The sequence below is a fragment of the Rhinolophus hipposideros genome, assembly GCF_964194185.1.
Source record: "Rhinolophus hipposideros genome assembly, chromosome: 12".
Classification (NCBI taxonomy): Eukaryota; Metazoa; Chordata; class Mammalia; order Chiroptera; family Rhinolophidae; genus Rhinolophus; species Rhinolophus hipposideros.
The window spans coordinates 56,388,708-56,413,579 of NC_138058.1; the positions used below are offsets into that span (position 1 = coordinate 56,388,708).

A 24,872-nucleotide genomic window follows, 5' to 3' on the forward strand; every position below is an offset into this window, starting at 1 on the left:
TGACAGGTGAGAGTAACATGTAGTCAGAAAAGAGAATAAAAATATGTTGGGGAAAGGTCATAAAGTGTCTTGAATTTCATGTTGAAAGATATATAGACTTTACTCTGGAGATAAAAAGTGCCTATTTTAAGCAAGTGCTTGACCTGATGTGACCTAATATTTTAGCATGAGGCAAAGATCAGGGGGAGTGCATATGGAAGGCCAGAAGTGCAGTAAGGAGGCTGTTGCAATATCCCAGGGAAGAAATCATTTGGCCTGAGGAAGAACGATTGACAGCAGGCCTGGGAAAGGGAGGACCAGGTGCAGCCCTTGAAATCTCTATTTTGAGGAACCAATGAAACCAACACTCTGTTCTCTCCCATTTTGATTTTCTCTATTTCAGATAATGGAACGAGCTCTATTCCACATGGACAACTGCTACAAAATCCCCAACATCCGGGGCACTGGGCGGCTGTGCAAGACCAACCTGCCCTCCAATACGGCCTTCCGGGGTTTCGGGGGGCCACAGGGGATGCTCATTGCCGAATATTGGATGAGTGAAGTCGCAGTGACCTGTGGGCTGCCTGCAGAGGAAGTAAGCTGGGAATTTGGTGGCACAAGCCAGAGTGCATTAACCTACTTTGAGGGGACAGTGGTTTTGTATCTTGGGTATCTCCTATGGGGGTAGAGGGCAGGCAGGTGTTGTTGAGGGAAGCAGAAGCTTAACTTTAGGCTGTGCCCCCTCATCTTGCCAACAACAAAACCTCAGTGTCCCTCCCCTTGCAAAGGTGCGGAGGAAGAACCTGTACAATGAAGGGGACCTGACACACTTCAACCAGAAGCTTGAGGGATTCACCTTGCCCAGGTGCTGGGATGAATGCCTAACAAGCTCTCAGTATCAAGACCGGAGGAGTGCGGTTGACAAATTCAACAGGTAAGCATTGGGCGGGGAAGCGTCTGACGTTTTGGTGCTCTCTTGGGTTTTGAAATCTCCAGCCTTTTGCTGAATTCAGAATACAAAGTTAATAATTTGGTAAATAACTTATGAGGCTGCTGAGTTTGCCAACTTGTTCATAGCCATCTCTTTAAGATCATAAATGATCTTAGCACGGGGTTAAGTGGGCTTACAGCCTGCACTCAGCATCAAGCGTATCTGTGTGGTTTTTCTTTACACATTGCTTTCTGGGCATGTTGTGTCCTAGAGAACACCAGCCAAGGACTAGAATGCCAGTTATGCTCCTGCTTCTGACACTAATCTGTACATGTCACCTTGGCAGTCATTCCATCTTCTTGGGCCTAATGTCATCATTTACAAAGTAGGGATAATTATGCTGGCTTTGTGTTCCTCATTGAGTTACTTGGAAAAGCAATATAGAGCACAGAGTATGTGTTATTATCATCAGCAAGCCACAGTTCCTCCCTGGGACAATCACAGTCCAAGGTCACCAGGGCACGCTGACCCAATCTGAATTCCACTTGCGGAAGAAGAATGGTGATACTTTAAAGTCAAGATGCTCAGGGGTAGGCCTTGCTCCAGCTGGTATGTGGGACCCAGAACCCAAATTCCTACCTTTCTCATTTTGTTTACACAATTGGGGCACAACTCAGTTATGACAATGACTATTTGGGCAGCTTCTAGAATGCTTTGTTCCAATCTTACAAAGATGTTGACTGAAAATATGGCCAATCTGACATAAATATGATAGAGAATGTTTTATGAGAATGTTCCTTTTTCTCCAGGGAGAATTGTTGGAAAAAGAGAGGATTGTGCATAATTCCTACCAAGTTTGGAATAAGCTTCACACTTGCTTTTCTGAATCAGGTAATTGCTTTGTATAATTCTGTCCATCTCCACTAGATTGGGGCCCCATTTCCCCCTTTGCAAGGGAAATCCCACTGTCACTGGTAACAGAGCTGAGTGGAGAAGCTCTTTGCTGTTTAAATGAAAGTAGGATTTGCACATCCTTATTTGTCCAGTATGTTTTGGGACAGTGAGAACAGCATGAGGCTCAGAGATCTGGGGTCAAATTCTTGTTTTTATTCTTCCTGATTGCAGGACCATGGACAGTTACTGTGCCTTTCTGATCTTCATTCTTTCCTACAGAGTGAGGACAAAGATATGTGACCTACCTCTCTCTGATGATGGGAGGCAGAGAGAGATGAAAAAATTTTGCAAACCTCCTGGACAGCTATCTAATGAAATCATGAGATAGATACTGCTTTAATTTTTGTCTTGGGATGGTATCCAAAATGTTTCTGCTGGTTCTCTTTTTCCTGGGCTCCAGTATTTTTGGTCTCAAGCCTTGAGCTGAGCTAGGATTTACTGAATTTTGTGTCTGGCATCCTTCTCTTCTCTTAGGCAGGAGCCCTGATTCATGTGTACACAGATGGCTCTGTACTGCTGACTCATGGCGGCACTGAGATGGGCCAAGGCCTTCACACCAAGATGGTCCAGGTGAGCAGCCAGGGGACTGTGGGAATCCTCTTGGGCACTGTGGCATGTGTGAGAGAAGATGCTGTGGGAAACTGAATGATTGGACATACCAAAAGAAGAAGCAGGCCTAGGCTGTGGCCCTGGCTCTGCTGCTCATTTACATGTGACCTTGGGCAAGTTTTCTCCCTACTTGACCTTAGTTTCCTGATCTATGCAAATGGATCGAACAGGTGATCTCTGAGGTCACTTTTGTTACAATATTCCCAGGCTCTTGACTGTATGTAAAGTGGGTGTGCTGTGTGTATAAAGGTAGCTATTTCCACACACATGTGAGACTCCTCACAGTGGGGCTAGGATGGTGCAGCTGGATTAGCGTTGGCACACCTGCTTGGCTCGTGAAGACAGGCCATACTGCAGTTTCAAAATGAGGTTAACGTTAAAAGGTAAAAAGCACTTTTAATCATCATGAGGTTTATGAGTTTTTATCCAACCAAACCATTCCATAATGTGCTATTTTAAATTTAGACAGACGTGAGAACATTCCAGTCTCGGTAGAAGTATAGTTTACAACATTATTTTCTTGCCTGTAACAGTGAACCTGAATCCTGTCTTGGGAAATAAGGCAGCCAAGCCTCATGCTCACCCCTTCCCTAGAGAATGATGTCATATCTCTTTGCAGGTGGCGAGCAAAGCTCTGAAAATCCCTGTCTCTAAGATTTACATCAGTGAGACAAGCACTAATACGGTGCCCAACACCTCTCCCACAGCCGCCTCTGTCAGCAGTGACATCAACGGACAGGCCGTCTATGTAAGGAGCCTTGGGAAGCGGCAGAGCTGAGGGCCAGCCCAGGGCTTTGGGCCCAGAGTCCCCAGGATAGGAGCTGGAATGGTCCTTGGGGACTCTTTAGCTGTGGCCATGCTACAGCTCTTTAGCTCGTGTCCAGGAGAACACTGCTCCTACAAATGTGGTGCTAGAAGACAGGGCCAAGAACCATGATCATTCCATCAATATCAGGAAGAATGAGTGTAGGAGGGGGTGGAGAGTTGGTGAAAACACAGGGGGTTCTGGGAAGGTGCACTCCCCAGTGTGAGAATTGGCCAGAAGACAATGGACTGAAATTAAAAATTGATTGTGCGGTCAGCCGGGTCAGACCCCCTTGCTTCTCCTCCTACAAGGGGATTAATCAAATGACAGAGTTTGATGGGAGAAGGCACCTCCTTAGGCATCCCTCAAACATTCACCTTCTGTCAGCCTAAGAACTGGGTCGGGAAGTACTCTCCATGCAAAGGCCAGTGGCTGTCCCTTTAGCAGGATCCTGTGGCTCTACCCCGGCCTCAGTCATTCCTCAGGGGGTGGCAAGGCTGTTTGAGTGGCTCCCTGGGCACAGCATTATTTGAGATGGCCTTTTCGAGGCTCTGAGGGTTTTGCCTAGACTGGGAAACGTAGAAGTTTGATGTATCTGCTGTGTGCCGGTTGTATTCTCTAGGAAGCTTGTCAGACCATCCTGAAAAGGCTGGAACCCTTCAAGAAAAAGAATCCCAGTGGCTCCTGGGAAGACTGGGTAAGTCTGAGCTGATCCAAGTGGCTTTTGCAAATGTGAGGAAAATGAAAAGCAGGGTGTCTGTCCCCACCCTGAGTGAGAAGAGGAGATCGTGATCTAGTCACACAGGCAGAGTCAAGTTGAGGGGACTGTGTGCTTTCATAGGACAAGTAAATGTTGGACCCCTTTCTCTGTAGTTGTCATAGTTGAGGGAAGTCACTTGAGGATAATTTTTGATCCAGGATTTTGACAGCCCGAATTGGGGATTTGGCTGCCCTGAACCTAAAACGACAAGGGTGACTGTTGAACAGGCTTCACTGTGAATTCTTGGCTCACTCGGGCCTCGTCCTGTGCCCCATTCATCCATAGTCTTGAAGGACCTGGTTTTCTTCAATCTCCATCTCTCAGAAGTTTCTTCTTTTCTTACCCAGCTCTGAAATCTGGTTCTACTGAGATTCCATCTGTGAGGGCACAGGGAAAAAGATATTCCTCAAGAGTTTATATCATTCCTGTGATTTTAGTAGTGATAGAACAAGCTTTCCTAATGAAATTAAGCCCAGTTCTCTGAGTTCTGAATCAGAAGCCTGCAAGTGAGAAACCTCAGAGAGAAGCTACAAGGAAGTCTCTCTCAGGTGGGAGACTTCAGCTTCTCCAAGAAATGGAAATATCAATGGCAGCCCTGCTTCACCATCCCCCGGTGTTGGAATGGGAGAACTGGGCATAGTGGTAATTCATTAAAAGTGACTGCACATGAACCAGCTAAGAGAGTACAAGTCTCCCTCAATAGATTCAAAGAAAATAAGCTTTTTTTTCGCTCAGACCCACTCATCTTATTCTGCCTCCTGAAACGTCTACTTCCCATTTTACACTCACAGGCACCACACCCGCAAACACCACATGAGTGGAGATTGATTTTGGGAGCTTGGATTTTAGCATACATTGGAAGGCAATATCGATGTTTTCAACAACAGAATTTATAGTCTGTTGATCTGAGCTTTGTCTTCAACTATTATCCATATAGTCCAGTGTTCCTTATAAGCAGATAACCTCAAAAAAGGCCATGATCAAAAGGGTGTGGTCAGGAGATGACAGGCATCAAATCTGACCAGTGTCTGTACCGTATTGAAAAACAAGCCATTGCTACCACCACCACCACTATGTGTGTATATGTATATTTTATCCCCTAAACACCATGGTGAGGATCCTAGAGAAATTTTCTCTAAACCACAGTTTCCTCATCTGTAAAATGATGATAACATACTGATCTTATAGGATTGTACTGAATATTAAGTAAGATGATATCTGCAAAGTACTTACTAGCATCTGGCACATAGTAAAGTGCTTGGTAATTGACAGTAATCATGATGCAAACTGTATCAACAATCAATTAAATCTTAGTGCTGTGCTGATTCTAGGGATACCCCCCAAAACTTTTTATGTAGTTAAGGAGTTAGGATGGTGTTGTATTTCTTGGTGATCAATTGGAAAATCTCCATGCAATGATAAGTTTAAAATATGACTGGAATATATCTACCTATTGTGTAACCCTTTCTCTTATGGGAATCATTTTGTACAACAGAGCACAGGTAAACTACCAAAAAAATTTCAAACAAGTAACAAAAAAAAAGAAAAAAAGAAAAGAAAACAGCTTTCACTTCAAGTTCATTTTGATGCTCGTCTGGCCGTGTCCCTCTCAAGACTTAAAGTCAGTCTTGGCTAAGTTGCACCCATATAAATCCCGGTCCTGGTTAACGCCATCAGGGGCTAATTCACCGTTTTGCCATATGACCCAGACCATGGAACCGCAGATTAGAGCCCATACAAGCTCTGTAGCTGAGGCTGTGGATCTAAGATCAATCACTCACACAATCACACTTTCACATACAAAAGTGTTTAGTAAGATGTTATCCAATTCCCGTTTTTCTTGGTTAAATTCTCCAGGACCTTCCCTACCTCCTTACCAGGTAGTTGTCGTGCGACGGTTACCCATAGCCCTTGCCGTTGCTCCACCGGTTAATTTCGACTCATAGTCGTCCTTCCCTCCTCGTGCCCCACAAGTGAGTCTCAAAATCAGAGGCCCCATAATCGAACCCCAAAATCGTGCCCCACGTTGGGCGCCAGATGTCATGTTCAGTGCAACACAGGCAGTGAGCAAACAAGAAGGGGCGGCAAAGAGTTAAGAAAGTAAGAAACAAATATCAAGAGAGTTATGAAACAGGGGCCAAGAGTCTCACACCCTCAAAGGAGTGAGCACCGGATGGGCTACCTTGTGGCTTGTATTGATGCACGTGAAAGAAAGCAACGTTGTTTTCTCCAAGTTCTGTGATTTTCACACATTATACTAAGAAACTGATTTGAACTAATTACCCTTGCTTGCAAGCAGCTGAACCATCAGTTTCAGGATGTACCTCCCCAAGAGACAAAACCTTTATGCTGAACCTTACTGAAATGGATAGATGGAGAACTGATTTTATTACACCATTGAATCTCTTCCCAAGCAGGTTGTGGGAAGGAATGCAGCCACAAAGGCGGAAGCTCTCCTTAACTGGGGGAAGGGGCGAGTCTATGCCCACCTCTGTCAACCCCGTGGGTTCTCCTGTTGGTCCCCACTTGACTGTGCCTGGCTTGAGTTGTCCCCCCCCCCAGTGGGGAATCTTACTCGTCATTGGCTAACCAGCCATCCTCTGGGGCCAAACAGGGAGACATAAGGTGTAAGCACAAAGGTGAAGCAAAGTCCCTGAAAGGATTAGTCTCACAGACTCTCCTTTCTCTAGGGGTAGGTATGAGGGGACAGATGGGTAGGCTGCTGCATGACAACATCTCCCCCTTTTTGTTTTTGAAATATGAAAAACGCAGACCCTGCAGATTTTTTCATTCATTGCCCATCGGAAGGCTTCTGAGGACTAAACAAAGTAAACATAAAATAATAAACAGAATAGCAATAGAACCAACAAACTCTCCACCCAAAAGTCTTTATCCAATTGACAGGGTTTAAAGTAGAAAGTCCTTCTGCGGCACAGAAAGTGTCTCTTCTCCAAGGAGGAGTTGAAGCGTGGCATTAGACATCTGATCAACTTTTTGTTGTAGTTGTAAAATGTCCACAGTGAGATTGGGCATATGTCCCAGGAGATGGGCTCGTACCTGAGGATGGATGAATGGATATAGATGGATAGCTTTATTAACAGGAAATTATCAATTAGAACACAAGTATCAAATGAGCAATACAGAGAGTTTCTACTATATTGTCCAGAGTAGGGAATAATCACCAAGGGGAGGTGGACTGAGAGGCAAGCTTCAGCTGGTTAGTGAGGGACGAAAAGGATTTGGACAGATATGGCAGAGGACCCACATAAGCAAAGGTACAGAGGTATGGGGACTTGAAAGGGTTGGATGAGAGGTAACGCTTAAGTTTGGCTAGCGTAGCAGTGATGTGTGTGTTACATAAGGCCAGAGAAGATTGGGTCCTTAATGTCAGGCATTTGCTCTATCGCAATGGCGAGTCATTCAAAGCTCTAAAGTAAGAGTGACCTGGACAGTATGGTATGTCAAGGTGACCACTCTGGCTGGTCTGGGCTACACAGCAGTTGGGGGAGGCAAATCGAGGTGGTAAGACCAGTTAGAGGCTCCAGTAGCACCCCGCGCTTCGGATGTCAAGGGCCTGGTGCAAGGGCTGGCAGGGAGCGTGGGACGTAAGGTACAGAAGTGACAGTCACTAGGAAAGTGTTGATCAACTTCCAGATGAGGAGGATGAGCTGACGAAAGCTTAATGCCAGGTCAGCGTTTCTAGAAACCGTGCTTAACACTTCTTAATGGCCATTGCTTCTCCTCAGGTTACAGCTGCCTATGAAGGTGCAGTGAGCTTGTCCGCTACTGGGTTTTACAAGTAAGTCTGCTGCTGATCTCACCCATCTCACAGTGTGCTGTCTTCCTAACCTCCCAGGTCCCCTCCAGCACTGAATTCTGTCATCCTGTGGTCAGGAGAGAGCCATGGAACCCAAACTCTTATGTCTTCAATGGACTGCTACTAATTTCAATTTAAAGAAGTTCTAAAATACATGGGATTACAAAACTATGTGCCAGGGAGACAAAAGCATGAGCTGCCATATCAGAAGACCTGTGTTCTAGCTCTGGTCTTAGTGTACTATTACCCCTGGGGAAATCAGTGATTTCCTCTGCACCTGTTTCCTCATTTATGACAGAGTGAGACAATTACCAATGATTCCTCCGTCCGTGCTCTCCTGTTAGAACCAGGGTGTCCAGTGTGCTGAGTTACCCATGAGAGTTACTTTGTACAATGTGTTGCACTTCTTTACGGAGGCTTTCCTTCAAAAGAGAGAGAGAAAGATTTAGAGCATGTGGTCTTGTTATAAAATGCAGAATTCATCAGAACTTCAAGGGAGATTTAGAAAAGAGCCCACATCTTCTGCAACTTTTAAGTTCATTAGTGATATGAAGAGCTAGAGACCCTGCTTATCTGATTTAGAAGCTGTAAAAAAATATGACCATATTTACTGTCAGCAATATGTTTTAGCTTTTTCTGGGAAATTTAACTACAGCCTTTTATTCCGCATATCCATAGATTTGGAAAATAGTTCAATGTGTGCTTTAAAAGGTCTTGTGTGAATATATGCACACACACATACACACACATGCACATGTTAAGCAAAGTGATGTTTTGCACTGCTCTCTTGGTTATATATTATCTGACCTACACAAACACAAACTAGTGTAGATTTTCTCATAAGTTCCCATTTCATTTTTGGAGTTCATAAAACTGGGAGTTATATAAGGGAACATCCAGCTGAAGATGGTGAAGTCAGAGGTCAAAAAGGTGGTGGTTTCTTCTAGGAGAAGCCTTCTCCCTCATCCCTGTATTGGTTTTGTTTTCTTGCAGATTCGGATAACATCAGCTCAAATGAGTTGTTTGTAATGTATAGAATAACAGAGGCACAGAATACTATAAACGCTGGATGTGAATATACTCACACACACACATGCACACGTGTATATATGACTCATGCAAAGTTGGAATTATATATAATACTTAGGATTGAAAAAGAAAAAATGTATACGAGAACATCTGCTTTTATTAGTAACACTTTCCTCAAAGCATTTATTCAAATTTCCAAGGGGCCAGTAGAAGGAGTAATGAGGCAAGAGGCTGCCTAAAGATGCCTGTGGGCTGGCATGATTTACTGATCTTGTTAACCTTCACCTTGAGAAATGTGAGGAAACCCATGGGCAGGTGAACCTGTGTGAACAGTTCAGGAGTCTGCACAAGAGAAATTGTGGTTATGAGATCTTGAATTTTAGTTCAGTCGATCCTTTGGGGTCGTGACTTTCATGTGCTTCGTGCACTCAAAAAACTCTGTCACCTCTGTTTCTATCACTAGAAACCAGCACGCAGACACTAAACATTTCTTGGCAGTACACAATGAGTCAGGGAGGGCCACTGGCCAAACAGAACAGAGATAAGACATACAGTGCTCTGGAATGCCTGGGTTTCATTAACAGGACTAAATATTAAAAACATGGACTTTTTTGAAGAATGGCTGATGAAAAAGATTGGGGTCTTAAGACTGTGAAGGACAAGTGTGTGTGTGTGTGTGTGTGTGTGTGTGTGTGTGTGTGTGTGTGGTCATGTTCATCTTAATACATGTGCAGTATTTTCTCTTTTCTCCCCCAGAACACCCAATCTGGGCTACAGCTTTGAGACCAACTCAGGAAATCCTTTCCACTACTTCAGCTACGGGGTGGCTTGTTCTGAAGTGGAAATTGACTGCTTAACAGGGGATCATAAGGTAAGAAGTTTGCAAAACTTTAATGATGAGGGGGAAAGAAAACAGAAACAGTTGAATTGCAATATCAAGAGCTGATAGAGACAAACTTTCTGTGTGGAAAATAATGCCATGTATCATAGCTTGGCAAACTTCCCATAAAGGACCACAGAGTGAAATCTTTAGGCTTTCTGGGCCACAAAGACACTGCCTCAGCTCTATCGCTGCAGCGTAGAAACAGCCATAGACATATGGAAACAAATGTGTGTGGTTGTGTTGCCATAAAATAGTTAGTGATGCACACTGAGTGTGAATTTCATGTAGTTTCCACATGTCCACATATTCCTCTTTTTATTTTTATTGGACGTTTAGTAACATAAAAACCATTAGTAGCTCACAGGCCTTAAAAAGTGGATGGGCTGGATTCCTCCCATGGAATGTAGTTAGCCGACCGCTTCCTTCGAGCTCTACCCAGATGTGGGTGTTACAAGTGTGCACAGTTATTTCGGATTAAGGAGAGAGCTTTGCCACTCCTGTCCCCTCCCCAGCTGCTACGGACTCAAACTTCAGCAGTGAGACAGCAGTGAGACAGCTGTGGCATGAGCACTCCCGCCTGAGTGTGCCCGGGGCATCCCACGTGTGAAAGTCCTATGTGGCTTATTACTTCATTGTTAGAGGATCACGAGACCCATCTGTCAGTCCACGCATCCCTTTCTTCTCAAACTGCTTTTAATTTCTTGTCCTCTGTAGAACATTCGCACAGACATTGTCATGGATGTCGGCTCCAGTCTAAACCCTGCCATCGATATTGGACAGGTGAGGCCCATGGGGAACTTGGGTGATGATGGACTTGGCCACTGATGGGCCCCATCCCCCTTCTCAGGTCACCAGCCACAGTGTCTTGTCCAATGTCATTTGTAAGTGGGTCTGAACATGGTACCAACCGAGTCTTCCTCATAGTGGGATTTAGATGGTTGAGAGCCCACCCAACACTCGAGGCAGGGGACAAATGAATGTGAATTGACTTGGAGAGAGCACTCACACCTCGGAGAATGAGATCAATGGAGAAAATACTGGGTGCACAAACACACACACAACCACACACACACACACACACACACACACACACACACACATGAGTGCACAGTCGGGAAGCAGCACAGTCTGTATGGAGATTGAGTTCGGGATCGATGTGCAGGCAGTGGGGTCTGAGGTCAGAGGAGTTTTCTCCTTCCTCATTCCTCTTCCACCAGGACAGCAGTGTACTCAAGCATGGCGCAGTGGAAGGCACTTGGGGGCAAAAGACACAGATTTGAGCAAGAGGAGTAAAGGATGATGGCCCAAGGAAAATCTCTTTAGGAAAATAAAGGAGTATTGGGTAGAGCAGGTGGAACAGGAGGAGACAGCGGGAGGAATCTAGGACTGAAGTACCAAGCATCTGGTAGAAAATGTAAATTGTACTTTTCCAAAGTGGACAATTACTGAGTACACAGAAACCTTATCATGAGTCAATCAGTTCATGAGTGCATTGAACAACCATCGGGGGAGCCCCTCCTATGGGCAGGCTCTGAGCTGGGCACCGCAGACACAAAGATGGTTAGTACCTGGTCTCTCGCGAACACTCTTGTTTGGCTGCCTGGCACCCGCTGTCTGGTTCTGAGCAGGGAGGCCGGGAGAGCAGACATGAGGGCAGCAGAGAGTGGCAGGTACTCCAAAACAGACCTGTAAGCTGCAGCAGGCGCATTGTCTCCCAAAGGGCTGGCTAGGCTGGAGTTCAAGAAGCCTGGAATCTGCTCTCCAAGAAATTCCTCCTGTCTTTTGAGGCTGCTCAAGAGTACATGGTCCTACTTAGCACACAGGGGGAGTGTGGGGCCCCGAGGAACACTCTGAACGCATTAGCCTGTGAGCTGACATCTCAGCTTGGGGCTGCCATTTCTCCAGTGACAACATGGAAGGAGCATCCCCACATGCCCTGTGGCAGGTCCTAATGGCACATTATGCCTCCTGGAGTCTCGGATGAGTTCTGAAACTGACCTTCCGTGTTGATGCCTGTGCTCGGCCTATGCTAATGCCTGGCGAAGGTCTAGAGAGGTTTTCCCAGGGGGGGCAGGAGCCAGGTAAGCGGTGTAGGGCTGCTTTCAGCTTCTTTCCAGGCCCCACTCAAGGTGGGGCGTGGTGCCCACTGGGGGAAGTAGTACCTGTCCCCGGGGAGGAGGAGGCAGGCTCGTCACTGTCTCCCTCTGCCTTGCAGGTGGAAGGGGCGTTTGTGCAGGGCATGGGCCTCTTCACCATGGAGGAGCTGCACTACTCCCCCGAGGGGAGCCTGCTCACCCGCGGCCCCAGCACCTATAAGATCCCTGCGTTTGGGAGCATCCCCATCGAGTTCAGAGTGTCCTTGCTCCGTGACAGCCCCAACAAGAAGGCCATCTATGCATCCAAGGTACTGTCGTCCTGGGTCTGAGCTGCCTCTGGTCTGCACTTAGGAGGCCACGGGTGGTGACAGGGGCTTCAGCCACCACCATGTGGGTCTGGGGGGGCTCATCTGGAAGAGAGAAGAGGGCTTGATGCTAGTTTGGCGACGGCGGACGAGAGGGGCGCAGTTCTGCCTGACAACCGGGGACCTGGGTTGAGGATGACACCACCTCTGTGTGGTTGAAAGCAGCTCATTTGGGTGCTCTCAGAAGTTGTGAATTCAATCCTGTTGGTCACATGGTGACCTACACCCATGTCTCAGGCGTGTGTCCCTGGTGCTTGGTCCTAGAGATGATCACAGCATCCCTGTCATCCACTAGAACCAGCATATTCACTGCTGATGGGGTAACACCTGCACGCACCCCCTTTCACCTCCTTCAGTGCTGCCTCCTGACCATAAGACCTCATCAGCATGCCTGAAGGATGCTAACCATCCTCTTTCCTCCCTGTCCACAATAAGTATGAAAAACGGTTGAAAATCAATTAAGCTGATTGATAAAGTCCTGTGTCTAATGAAGAAGACAGATAAGCACCTGTAAGCAATGAAACCCACCCATGTGCTCATTTCACGGGTTACATTAGTGTGGGAGGGCCTGGGACCCATTTTGATCCCTGCCATTGGCTCTCACCTTTTTATATGCATCGGATTCACTGGGGCTCATGAAAATGATGCAGTGCTGTGGGCCCACCCCTAGAAATTTTGATTCAGTAGATCTGGGGTCGGGCCAGGGCCCTGGAACATGCATGTTTCACAAGTGTCCCTAGTGATTCTGACACAGGAAGCATCTAATCTATGCTTTGGGGGACAAAACCACCTCTTTTAGAAAATGTTTCAATTCCTGTCTTTCATGATACCTATATCCCAGCAGCTACTACGAGTATAATTAGTTATGGTGCCTGTAAATTGTGGTGTCAGATATGCAAGAAGATTATTCCCTAGGCTTATAACTGTGAGGAAAGAGTTAAAATTCATGTCAGATGTTTTTTAATCTATAAAATATTATTTGTATAACTATTAATGGCACATTATATTTGTACAGTGTCATCAGAAAAAAATCACATAATAAGAATTAAAAGAAATATGCCCATGAGGTTGAGTCATCTACTAGATTTACCGTTCTTGGCCCCTGATGAGCTCTGGCCCATTAGTGTTGGTAGCTGGGGTTCCCTGGCATCACCAGCCCTCCTGCTGTGGAGGTTGGGGCCCTCTCTCTGATTCCCTGTCCCCTGCTCTGTCCACTCAGGCTGTTGGGGAGCCGCCCCTCTTCCTGGCTGCCTCCATCTTCTTTGCCATCAAAGATGCCATCCGTGCAGCTCGAGCTCAGCACACAGATCATGGTATGAAGGAGCTTTTCCGGCTAGACAGCCCCGCCACCCCGGAGAAGATCCGCAATGCCTGCATAGACAAGTTCACCACCCTGGTATGATGTCCCTCGAGTGTCCACTCAGTCAGGCAGGGGAGTGAGCCTGCGAATGTAGGAGAAGCTTCTACAGAGTGGAGAGTGAGATGTTAGGCTCTCTTTCAACTAGGCAGCCTTGGGTCAATGCCGGCCTCCACTCTGCTTGAGACACACCCCTTGAACATGCAGGAAAATAACAAGAAACCCCCTTCATGCTGCAGCTGAGAGCTGGGCTCCCTTAGAGGAAAGAGGGCAATCACCCACGGATTTTATTGTTTTCCATAAAGATGAGGAGGGTGGGTAAACATCCAGAAGAGCCTAATCATTAGTGTCCATCACTAGCATGTTATTTTGAGACCTCTCTTTGTTAAAGACAACGTGTGAGCTCCTATGGAGAAGGAAAGGAACTAATTAATTAATTAAATAGCCCACATTTGTCATGTGATTGCCATGTGCTGTGCTGATACTGGGGTCTCACAGGTGCCTTTGAAGACTTTGCAGCCTTTTGGGAGACCAGATGATCACATTACATGGTGACTGGTTACTACTTTGGAGGTGTATGAGGCAGAATGTAACAGCAATAGCATGGTGGTTGGACTCATTCTGGGAATGCCTTACGGGATACTTCAGGTGGGCAATGCCTGGCAAAAGCAGACCATGCTAGGATAGTTTCTTCCACTGCTGGCACCTCACAACCAGCCCAGCCTCTGAGTTGTGCTGAAAGGGCCCTGCACACACAGGACTCTCCAGTCGCCTTTGCAGCAGCAGCCTCTGTTGAGGTAGCGAAACCAGGTGCTTCCTGATACCCAGGTTGGATTTCTTCTGAGTGTTTGGTGGGAAATTTGGTAGGCCTTTTGGGTTTGGAGGTGAAGTGGGTACTCATAGACCTAAAGTGTTCCAGGGATGGGGAGGGTACAGGAGAGCCCCCAGGGTAGGCAAATCTACCATCCAGACCTCAGCACTGACAATGAGGGAGGAGAATGGGTCTCCAGTCAAGCCAGCCTTCAGGTTGCCAATAGCTGAGCTATGGCGTGAGAGCCACACAGACCAGGTGTGGAGCTCCCAGGCAGGGAGGGTGCCCACAGCTGTGCAGCCACCTCCAACAGCCCAGAAGCTTCTCTCCATGGCCTCAGTGCTGACATGTACCCAGACTCCATTCTCTGAGATGAGAGGTGCTGCATGGCTCTCAAGAAGCTTGCACATGTTGCAGAGTTGGCTCCTTGCAAACTATCTGATGCACAACTCAATGATTTAATGAGCCCTTCTGAGGCTCCAGAACTAATTCAGCGATTGTAATCCAAGCCACTTTGCTATGACAGCACAGCAGTGACTTAAAATCCCTGGGGTGAGTTTGACCGAGGAGCTGATTCTATGAACCAATCGTGCCTTTGAAGGACTGAGTGCCATATGAGTAGGGACCACTTCTGCATTTTGTCATCCCTGTATCCTCAGAGCCTACTAGAGTGCCTGCCGTATGGAAAGTGCTCAATAAAAATAAATGAATGACTAGGAAATTAGGGGTCTTGCCCTGGGGGCATTCCCAATAGCTGGGACGGCAGAGTGGTGTTTAGTGTTGGAATGGTGGATGGCAGTGGTGGGAGGTGGCATGTACGTGAGAGGGTGGGAGGGGGCACTGTGTTCCACATTATGGGAACACCCTGGCAGTGAGTTCTCTGTTGTTCCTTCCCAGTGTGTCACTGATGTACCAGAAAACTGTAAACCTTGGTCTGTGAGGGTCTGAAGAGAAAGCCCCCAGCGGAGTCTTCTCATGCTACATTTCCATGAATTATGGAACATGCCTTGCAGAACACGAATCTACAAAAGTTGTGTGATGAGAACACTGATTCATCAGGATGGTGATTGGAAGAAAACTAAATGTATTGGAAGATTTTGATCAAAATTGTGGTGATTGGTGGTGATTGGAAGAAAACTAAATGCATTGGAAGATTTTGATCAAAATTGTGGTGATTGGTGGTGATTGGAAGAAAACTAAATGCATTGGAAGATTTTGATCAAAATTGTGATTTGCAAACATAACAATAAGCAGATTCAGAAGCGTCAGCCACTTCCAAGTGACTAATGATCAATTAGGGTCATTTCATGTCTGTTTTAATCATGTATCTGAAATAGGTTTAGGAAGTGTTTGTGCTGTGTCCTAACTCAGTGGGCAGCCTGTAGAATCTCAAATGCTGATACTGTCTGTACTTCAGAGAGGACTCCCACAGACCTCCGTAAGCTTCAACCAAAGTTACTTTAAATCCATGTGCCTTCTGCAGAAAGCCATTCCTTCAAACCAATGAATGTCATATGATTACTTCAGATCTACACTGAAGTTTGCAATGGGACACTGGGGTGAGATTCAAACCTCCAACCACCTTTGGGTCATTGGAGAGAATAAAGAATGAAACAAATTCAAGGTTAGTTGGATCCAGTCTTGTTAAGCGACATATAGTAAGATTATTCCATAACCAAAAGCCAACCAACCCAATTATTGGGCACCTACAATGTGCTAGTTTTCTTCTTCTTCCTCTATGTGCATTTCAAAAAAGAAGGAGAAGGAGAAGGAGAAGAAGGAGAAAAGATCAGGTTTAAAAATCTTTATTTGAAGCCAGAGTAATTTCCATCTAAAAATGATACCACCAAATCAAGATCAAACAGGAAAAAGAATCAAGGAACCTGGGTTCTCATCCCAGCTGTGTCCCTAGCTGTGTGTCCTAGGACTGCCACTTCTCTTTTCTGTGCTTCATTTTACAGCAAAATAAAAGGGTTGGACTGGAATAATCTCTTAGGTTTTCTCCAACTCTCAAAGTCTATAAACATATGAGCTGAAAACTCCAGTTATATAAGGGATTTACAGCTATTAACAACTTGGCTCCCTTCCTGTGATGTAATTTCTGGTCCTAAGAACTCTGCTAAGATTCCTCCAAGCTCCTGAGCTGGGTAAAGAGAACAGGAGAAAGGCAAACATCCCCTGTAGTTGCCCCAAAGTGATGTCATCATATTGCGGTACTCGGTGGACTATGGGACATTGTCATGTGCCTTCATAGTATAAAACCCCCACCTTCTGCCAGACGGAGTCGTGGAGGGTAGTGGAAACCATGAAGCTGAGCCTGGGGTTTGATGTCTCTAATAGCTGGTCGGCACATGAGAAATGCTTATTAATCATCATAACCACACGAACTATTAAAATCTGCCGTTTCTATCCAGCCTTCATTTCTAGATAATGCACACACCTAATGCACACATTTTGTTACAAACTTCCCTTCCTCAGAGTATTTTACACAGCACGATTAAAATTGAAGAGCTTTAGAAATAAAACCAGTATTACATTGATATCCACACACGACTGTTTCCAATGGTTTTCTGGAATGTTCTAGGACATACCCTGAGACTGAGACATGTCAGCTGTTGTTAGTGAGTGACATTATAAGGGCTGGACAGTGACTGAATACCCTTCTCAACTTAGGGACAGAGGCAAGGCAGAGTGGAGTGGTCGTGAAAAATCAAACGGGTAAGTGTTCTATGGACTGGAAATCACCGTGTTCTGCTGAGGCGCTGTCCTCTTCAGACACCTGGCCTTGCCCTACTGTCTTTACCTGTACACTCTCAGTTTATGGAGTGTGCTGGTCACAAGAACGCAGCCAACACGGCCTGCAGATCCCAGGGGAACCTGCAGAGGGCGGTGGGAGACTGACTATGAGACCACAGTCTGCTGGCCCAGGGGTATCATCAGTGGTTAGTTGCTGGGGAACAAATTTAGGATCTCAGAGTAAACAAAATGTCTTCATAGGTCTCTCCAGGAACTGGATTTGAAGCTGACCTAGGTTATCAGACTGACAAAAATCTCCTCAAGGGAGATTTCTGAAGATATGCGGCAGCTGTGGGAGTCTGAGACCCTGACAATGGCTAGTGGGGGAGGAGGGGGCAAGTCTAATTGAGTGTCTGCAACTTGCCAGGTGCCAAATTTAGTGCGTGGCTTCCAGGGTCTCATTTACTCCTCCCAGTAGGCTGAAGAGCTAGGACTTGAATCTCTGGAACAACATGAAGGAGAAGCACTACCCACCGCCAGGCAGGAGGCTTACTCAGGGGCGTTTATGCCTGGAAAAACCCTACAGTCCATGGGCTGTAGCTTGGCCATGCGGGCCAGGTTACCTGCGAGCACCCGGAGTTGATCAGCCTGTCATAGCAGACTCCTGCTAAGCAGGCTCCCGGAGGCTGGTGGAGGCTCCAGAATGCCTATCTGTTCACCTGTAGGCAGGGGTTCTAGTATTCTGACGTCGGCGTGGCCAAGCTGCTGAACTTTTGTCCAAAGGGGGAAGATGAACCGCCTCCTAGTTCAGAACTGAGGTGCCTGGGAGTCCAGGGTGGGGAGGACAGGATGGATGGAAGTCACAGGAGGAGCCCCGAGCCTAGGATAAGGACAGAAATAGTCCTAGCTGATTGATTTATGACTGGGAACATCCCTGGGCCCATGACATTTTTATCTTTAGCTGACAGAGAGTCTGCAAATGATTCCATTGGCTGCCTGCTTTAGGTCCTGGGATAAGGCTATCGGAACATGCAACTTCCTGGACCTGCTAAGGTTTGACGTCACTCTGGGGTCCCCTTTTGATTTGTCTATGTCCTGAACTGGGGAAGTACTTGTCCCTAAGGCAGCAGACAGATCCTACGACAACTTTGTCACCCGAAACCAAGCAGCCCACTGATGGGAGTGGAGATGTTAGGCTCCACACAAAGGGTTTTTGGCATCATCTCTGCCCTGGAACTGGCCCAGCCCTGACCTTGCACAGTCCCCCAGACCAACTCAGCATCCCAGAGCTGGAAGGACCTTTGGGGACCATCAAGTTCAAGTTCTTTGTTTAGGAACTGATTAACATAAGCACAGGTAGGGTAACTGAATGCTTTATGGTCCCGCAGCCCTTTAGTGAGAGAGAGAGGCTATGACAAGGCTGCGTGACTCCAGGTCTAGACTCTTTAAACTGGACTCTTTAAATCATACATCCATTCCTCAAGTGAAACTTCTCGCATGCAATTGGGTCAGATTGCTAGAAGATATGACAGAAATCTAGTTATGCTGGTTGGGAAGATGATATGGAGAGCTTGGGGCCCAAGAGGAACACTGTGGAAAGGAGGCGCATGGCCTGACTCTTGCCTGAGCTCCTAGCACAGGGGTCTAAAGTGGGATCCTTTCTTCAGCCTCACAGGTGAGTGCTATACAGTAAGCGCAAAACATTCCCCCATTGCAAAGTGAGGAGCTAAGTCTGTGCAAGATTTGTGGAGGGCGTGGCTAGAAACTGATTTTGTCACCTACCTCAAGGGAATCAATGGTTGAAATATAGAGTTTGAGAGATTGGAGAGAGGGTTTCTGTGAAGCTAGTAAGCTGTGCCTCCTCCCTGCCAAAGGGGAGGGAGAGCGAGCGAGCAAGTGAGAGTGAGAGAGAGAGAGAGAGACAGACAGACAGACAGACAGACAGACAGACAGACAGACAGAGACAGAGAGACAGAGAGAAGAGATTGTGTGTGTGTTGTGGGGGAGAGTTCTCTCCCACCAGGCCATTGGAGGGAGACCTTCAAGCGGACCACTCAGAAACCCAAAGTAGGGTTTCCATGCTGGAATTCCCACCCTTTCTCAGGAATATTTTTTTGCTTTTCCCTTTCCTGAAACCCGAGAAAAGTTGGTCAGGAAATTGGGGAATATCGGCTCCTTGAACCCAGTAGTACACACAATGGGAAATAAACGTACTACTAACAATGTATCTCTTAGAAACCCATGAGAGCTGCTTGTGAAACTGGTTGGATCAGCCCGAGGCAGCAGGGCAATGACAGGAAGGGAACAAGAATGAGCTGCACTTCCCCCAGTGTCAGGGCAAGGATCCCTGTGTGGCCACACTGGAGGGAGACACTCCAGAGGACTGCCTGGAGGGGGTGATGTAACCTCAACAGAGGAAGGGACAATCTTATGCCTAGTGACCAAAATAGGTTCAGGTCAGCTTGCTCCCGTGGCCCAGGAGAAATACTCACACATCCTTGCCCTGCCTCCTCTGTGCCACCCTGACATCGCCCCTCCCCACCCCCACACACCTTTCAGCAGGGAAGAATGTAGCAGAGCTCTGTGATGTGCTTTTGTGACAGCCTGAGAGTGAGACCAAGGATCCCTTTCCTGAGATGGAGCCCTGATTGTTGGGAGGAAGGGTATGAGAATAGTGGTGCCCAGACTGCTCCCATTGTTCTGACGTGCTCCTGCATCCACCTTGGGAGCACCGAGCACATTTCTGAGAGTCTAAGCAGAATGTGGCTTGCTCCCCCCTCATCCCACTCACCTCCCCACCTTCAGCGCATTCTAGTGGGGGTGGAGACCAGGTCCCGTCCCCGGTGCAGCCAATTGTCCTAACCTTGGAACTTCAATGAATATTAAATTGGCCTGTGTATTTGCCCTGTGTTCTTCCTCCCACGAGGTGGCGTATTTCCAGTGGTCCTCTTGGCTGCATGACATCCTAGAGGGGCGCTGCTTTTCCCTCTTCCCACTGAGGTTGGCCTGACTTCCTGCTCTGGGGCAGTGGCAGACAACCCCCCTCAGCGTACACCTGATTATTTAGGAACTGTGTATAACAGTGTGGGACTGGCCAAGCCCCTCTGCTTCCCCTCTTTTTTCAGACAAGTCACTCAGCTCCTCTGAACCTCAGTCTTCCCATCTGCAAAATAGGCATGAATAATTATACCTACCTGCTAGACTGTTGTGAGGATTGAAAGGGAGAACGGGTTTTAAAAAAAGCACTTTGAAGAGTGCAGAGCTGTCATTTTCCAGGCCTATGACCGTGCCTCAAAGGGGACAGACAACGAAGACATCATGAAAAGCTTTCCAAAACACAGGTGGGAAGGAAGATGCAAGAATGAATCAAACTTTGACGGACTATAATGAGATTCGGAGTGATGTGGAACTGGCAGCACGCAGAAAGCTGTGGTCTTAAACAGGTAAGACTAGCTCATATTATTATATTTTGACACAAATGACAAAAATGATTGATTAGCATGTCTCAGCTTCTCACACAAATGTGATTTTCCCAGCACACTGGGCTAGGGAGGAAGGCTGGCTCTCAGCTCCCCACGGCTGGTGAAGTGGCACAGATGAGCCTGGGGAAAAGGCTCATCCGGCTCACCCAGCTGTCCTCCCAGCCTTTACCACAGGCCTCCCAGGCCTTCCTCATTTGTAAAAGGAGGATAGTGAGACTTCTTGTCAGTGTTGTAACGTTAACATAAAGCAAAGAATGATTCATCCCAAAAGTCAACAGTGCTGAGTTTGAGAAACCTTGATCTATCCTACAATCTTGATATCAGGGAAACGACTGAGGACTCGGTTGGTGGCAGAGGCAGAATTAAACCTGACTTGTTTTTACTACTGATCTTGCTGTTTCATTATATCGTCATAGTCTCAGTCCTATGTAGCAAGTGTGTGATAGCAATCTCTGTATGGAATAGAAATCTCAAGTCATATCTAAAAATTCTTATTTCTAAATGGACACTAATGAAACAGCCACCTCAGCATAGTGAATTATCCTCCCTGCAAAAATGTTAGAAATGGTGACACTCAACTTTGATATTTGTTTCTAGTCCTTTATCGGACCCACATAATTATTCATTTTGTACTATAGTTTCTTAAAACATTTTTATGTATCAAGACAATTGTACTCAGAAGTAGGATGTCTGGTTTAGTCATGTGTTGTCTATTGTGTTTATAACTAGATATACTGTGGATTCTTTTGCTTCCCTGTGGAGGGAACTAGTTTTTCCTTTAAGAACCTTTTCTTACATAAAAAAGTTAATCATAGTGTGTATAAACAGAAGTCATATGGAGAAAAATGAAAGACACATATATACTTCCCACCCAGTTCTAAAAATGTTTGCTTGCCCATATATGTGTCCCACGTTTAAAAGTTAATGTTATGGCAGCCCAGTGGCTCAGGTGGTTAAAGCTCCATGCTTCTAACACTGAAGGCTGCCAGTTCAATTCCCACCTGGGCCAGTGGGCTCTCAACCACAAGGTGGGCTGTGCCCCCTGCAACTAGAAAAAACGGCAACCGGACCTGGAGCTGAACTGTGCCCTCCACAACTAAGACTGAAAGGACAACTTGACTTGGAAAAAAGTCCTGGAAGTACACACTGTTCCCCAATAAAGTCCTGTTCTCCTTCCCCATAAAATCTTTGAAAAAAAAAAAGTTAATGTTATAAGGACAGTTGAAGCCTTCCATTTTATTCCTCCATCCTCAGATTTTCCTGTTTGTCTTGAAGTAATCAATATTCCAAAGTTGGGGTCTATCCTCCCCATTCCTGTTTTTTAATAGTTTTACTGTGTATACCTATATCCATAGGTAACGTACAACACTTGTGTCTGAATGTGTTCTAAAATTCACACCCATCAGCTACCAGAATGGCTAAAATTAAAAAGACTGAAAAATCCAGTGTGAATAACATGCAGAGTTCATGGCACTCTCCTACACTGCTAAGGAAGTTGGTAAAACCAATTTGGTGAACTATTTGGGAGTCTCTACTAACGCTGCACGTATGCATACCTCCAGCCCAGCAATAGCTGAGCGTATTTCCAAGAGAAATGCATGCATGTATAATATGTAATAGCCCCAAAGTAAAACAAGTGCCAAATGTAGATCACCAGTAGAGTGCGTAAATGAATCATGGCATATTCATACTCTAGAAGCCTGGCACAGCAAAGAGAATGCATCAACATCGCTACATGTTTCAATAAGATGTACCCCCAAACATAATGTGGAATCAAACGAGCCAGACACAAAGGAGTGCACACTTTCACCTTTTGTGTGTATCATCCCATGTACGTAAATATCAGAAATAGGCAAAACTAATCTTGAGGGTAGAGATTACGATAATAGTTACCTCTGGAGGGATGTAGTACCAGGAGGAGAGTGAGGAGGGGTCTTCTGGGATGGCAGGTAATGTTCCATTTCTTAATCACGATGCTGGTTACAAAGGCATTGTCACTTTGTGAAAATTTATTGCACTGTTTATTATGGTTTTTAAGTTTTTGTGTATGTATCTTTTTCCTTTGCCAAAATAAATCTACACGCATGATATCCTATGGTGATATCCTTCTGCAACTTCTTTTTCTGTTTAAGATTATGCTTTTAATATATATCCATCTTGGCCCATTTGGTCTAATTCAGTCACTTATCTGTCGTTATACTGTGTTTTTTTATATGTACATGCCAACATTATTTTTAATCCCCATACTAATGGATGTGTATGCTTTTTCCACTCTTTTCTTATAAAAAACATCCATGAACAGCCCTCCTTCTACAATGTGTGAACATTTTTGTCAAAGGCCCGTACCCCAAACTGGCATTTCTGGGCATGTCTTCTCTGCTCTTTTATTTTCAACTGTTCATGTCATGTTTTAGTTCAGTCGCTTATAAATAGTATATATGATTGGGGTGTGTGTGTGTGTGTGTGTGTGTGTGTGTGTATTTAAATGCAATTTGAGAATCTCTTTTAACTGGGAAAATAATGTGTTTACAGCAATTTTGAATAATAACATATTTTGATTTATTTCTATCTCATTTGGTGTTATTCTACTGACTGTATTCTCTATTTCTCTTCCTCTCACTGTCTTGCATTGGCTTAATCAAGTTTTTCTTTCCATTCCCACCTTGTTCGCTCTAATAGTTTGGAAGTTCTTCATTGTATTTCTACTCCTTTAAAGGTAATCTTTAAATTTTAAACATGAACACTGGGTTGAGCAAAGCCTGTGTTTAATTAATATTTCTTTGATGTCACCAAACAGTATAACAACCTTAGAATATTTACTTCTACTCAGATGCTCACCTTTGTTTTGCTTTTATATCCAACTCCTTCCTTCTGGATTCAATTTCCTTCATTTACAAACACATCCTTTAGTAGTTTTTCAGTCAGAGTTTCTGAATGGTAAATTCAATCTTTTTGTAAAAATGCCTTTATTTGGCCTTCATCCCTCACATGATGATTTAGTTGGGTATTGAATTGTGGGTAGTTGCTATTTCTCACAGTTCTTAGAGTATATTCTTTTGATGTCTATCTAATTGTCATTCCTTTGCATGTAATATATCTCTCTCACTGGCTTATTTTTTTTCCTATTAAGGTATTTTATTTTCAGGTATTCCATTATCTAGGTATGGATTAACTTTTTATTCATTATGCTGGGGATTCACTCTGCTTCTTCATTCCTATGTCAACAATAAAGGATGCTGATGAGGATCTACTCTACACAGTCACCCAGAGACCAAGGATAGCAGAGGCTCCATCATCTAGCAGTTGTACCATCTAGAATGTGAGGCCTTTCTGGAGCTCTTGCTCTTGACATTCTGACTTTGAGTTCTCTCTTCTTTTCTAGACCTTGGGGATTTTCCTTACTTTCTTTTGATCTCAGCTCAGTGTTAAAAAGTTATATTACATTTTCTACAACATTTATATCCATTTGAAACAGAAGAACATTCATTTAATTCAAACTTCATGTTGCCGGAAGTTGAGCCTTTTAAGAGGCTGTGTTCCAAAACATTTTAGATCCCAAATTTCAATCTTGTTTATTTTGTGTGAATTTGAGTGAATTTACATCTCAGAGCCAATTGCTGAAGCACTCAGATTCCAAGCATCCAAAAATCAGTGTATTCTACTTTTGTACATCCTACTTTTTCTTATGCTGTTCAGTATCCATCATCAATCAGCAATTCCTTTTTTTTTTTTCATTCCTTTCTATATTTGCAAGTATTTCTAGGGTCCATTTGTCAGTTCCTAATTGTCACAAAAATTCATTTTATTTAATAATAACCATCCATACATGTCATGAGTCATCCTTCTAACAAAAACATAACACTACACATGAGGTACGTGCTGTGGCCTGGAAGGAAAAGAGAGATGAATAAGCCTCAGATACACTGCCCCAAGTCTGCCACAGATTTATAGGAGAAATATGACATGTACACAAATGACCCTAATGCCATATGGACCCTGGTAATGGCTGAAGAGACTCTAGGGCAGAAGGCTTTGCGAATTCAGAGGGGACACTCACCTATAGATGGAGGAAATAAAAAACGCTCATGGAAGTGGCCTTTGCACTGGTGATGAAGGATGCTGTGTTAGTCTTCTATTGCTGGCATAACAGATCACCACAAATTAGTGCATTAAAACAACACCTTTAATGTACACGACGGTGACTGTAGTTAATAATACTGGATTGTCTATTTGAAAGTCTTTAAGAGAGTTATTTCCC

The 24,872-nt window shown here is 45.2% G+C and overlaps 1 protein-coding gene across 3 annotated transcripts in view; it reads left to right on the plus strand.

Annotated features, from left to right (window-relative positions):
- Nucleotides 1-16,945, plus strand: part of XDH (xanthine dehydrogenase) — a 60,101-nt gene extending 43,156 nt beyond the window's left edge. For all 3 annotated transcript variants that reach the window (XM_081068056.1, XM_081068057.1, XM_081068058.1), the window contains 12 exons: nucleotides 383-574; nucleotides 768-913; nucleotides 1,720-1,801; nucleotides 2,339-2,434; nucleotides 3,093-3,221; nucleotides 3,901-3,975; nucleotides 7,785-7,837; nucleotides 9,641-9,755; nucleotides 10,482-10,547; nucleotides 11,983-12,171; nucleotides 13,448-13,624; nucleotides 15,294-16,945. In XM_081068056.1, the coding sequence (XP_080924182.1) occupies nucleotides 383-574; nucleotides 768-913; nucleotides 1,720-1,801; nucleotides 2,339-2,434; nucleotides 3,093-3,221; nucleotides 3,901-3,975; nucleotides 7,785-7,837; nucleotides 9,641-9,755; nucleotides 10,482-10,547; nucleotides 11,983-12,171; nucleotides 13,448-13,624; nucleotides 15,294-15,344 (1,371 nt within the window). In that variant the 3' untranslated portion in view covers nucleotides 15,345-16,945. The remainder of the gene's footprint in view (nucleotides 1-382; nucleotides 575-767; nucleotides 914-1,719; nucleotides 1,802-2,338; nucleotides 2,435-3,092; nucleotides 3,222-3,900; nucleotides 3,976-7,784; nucleotides 7,838-9,640; nucleotides 9,756-10,481; nucleotides 10,548-11,982; nucleotides 12,172-13,447; nucleotides 13,625-15,293) is intronic.
- Nucleotides 16,946-24,872: the final 7,927 nt, after the last annotated feature.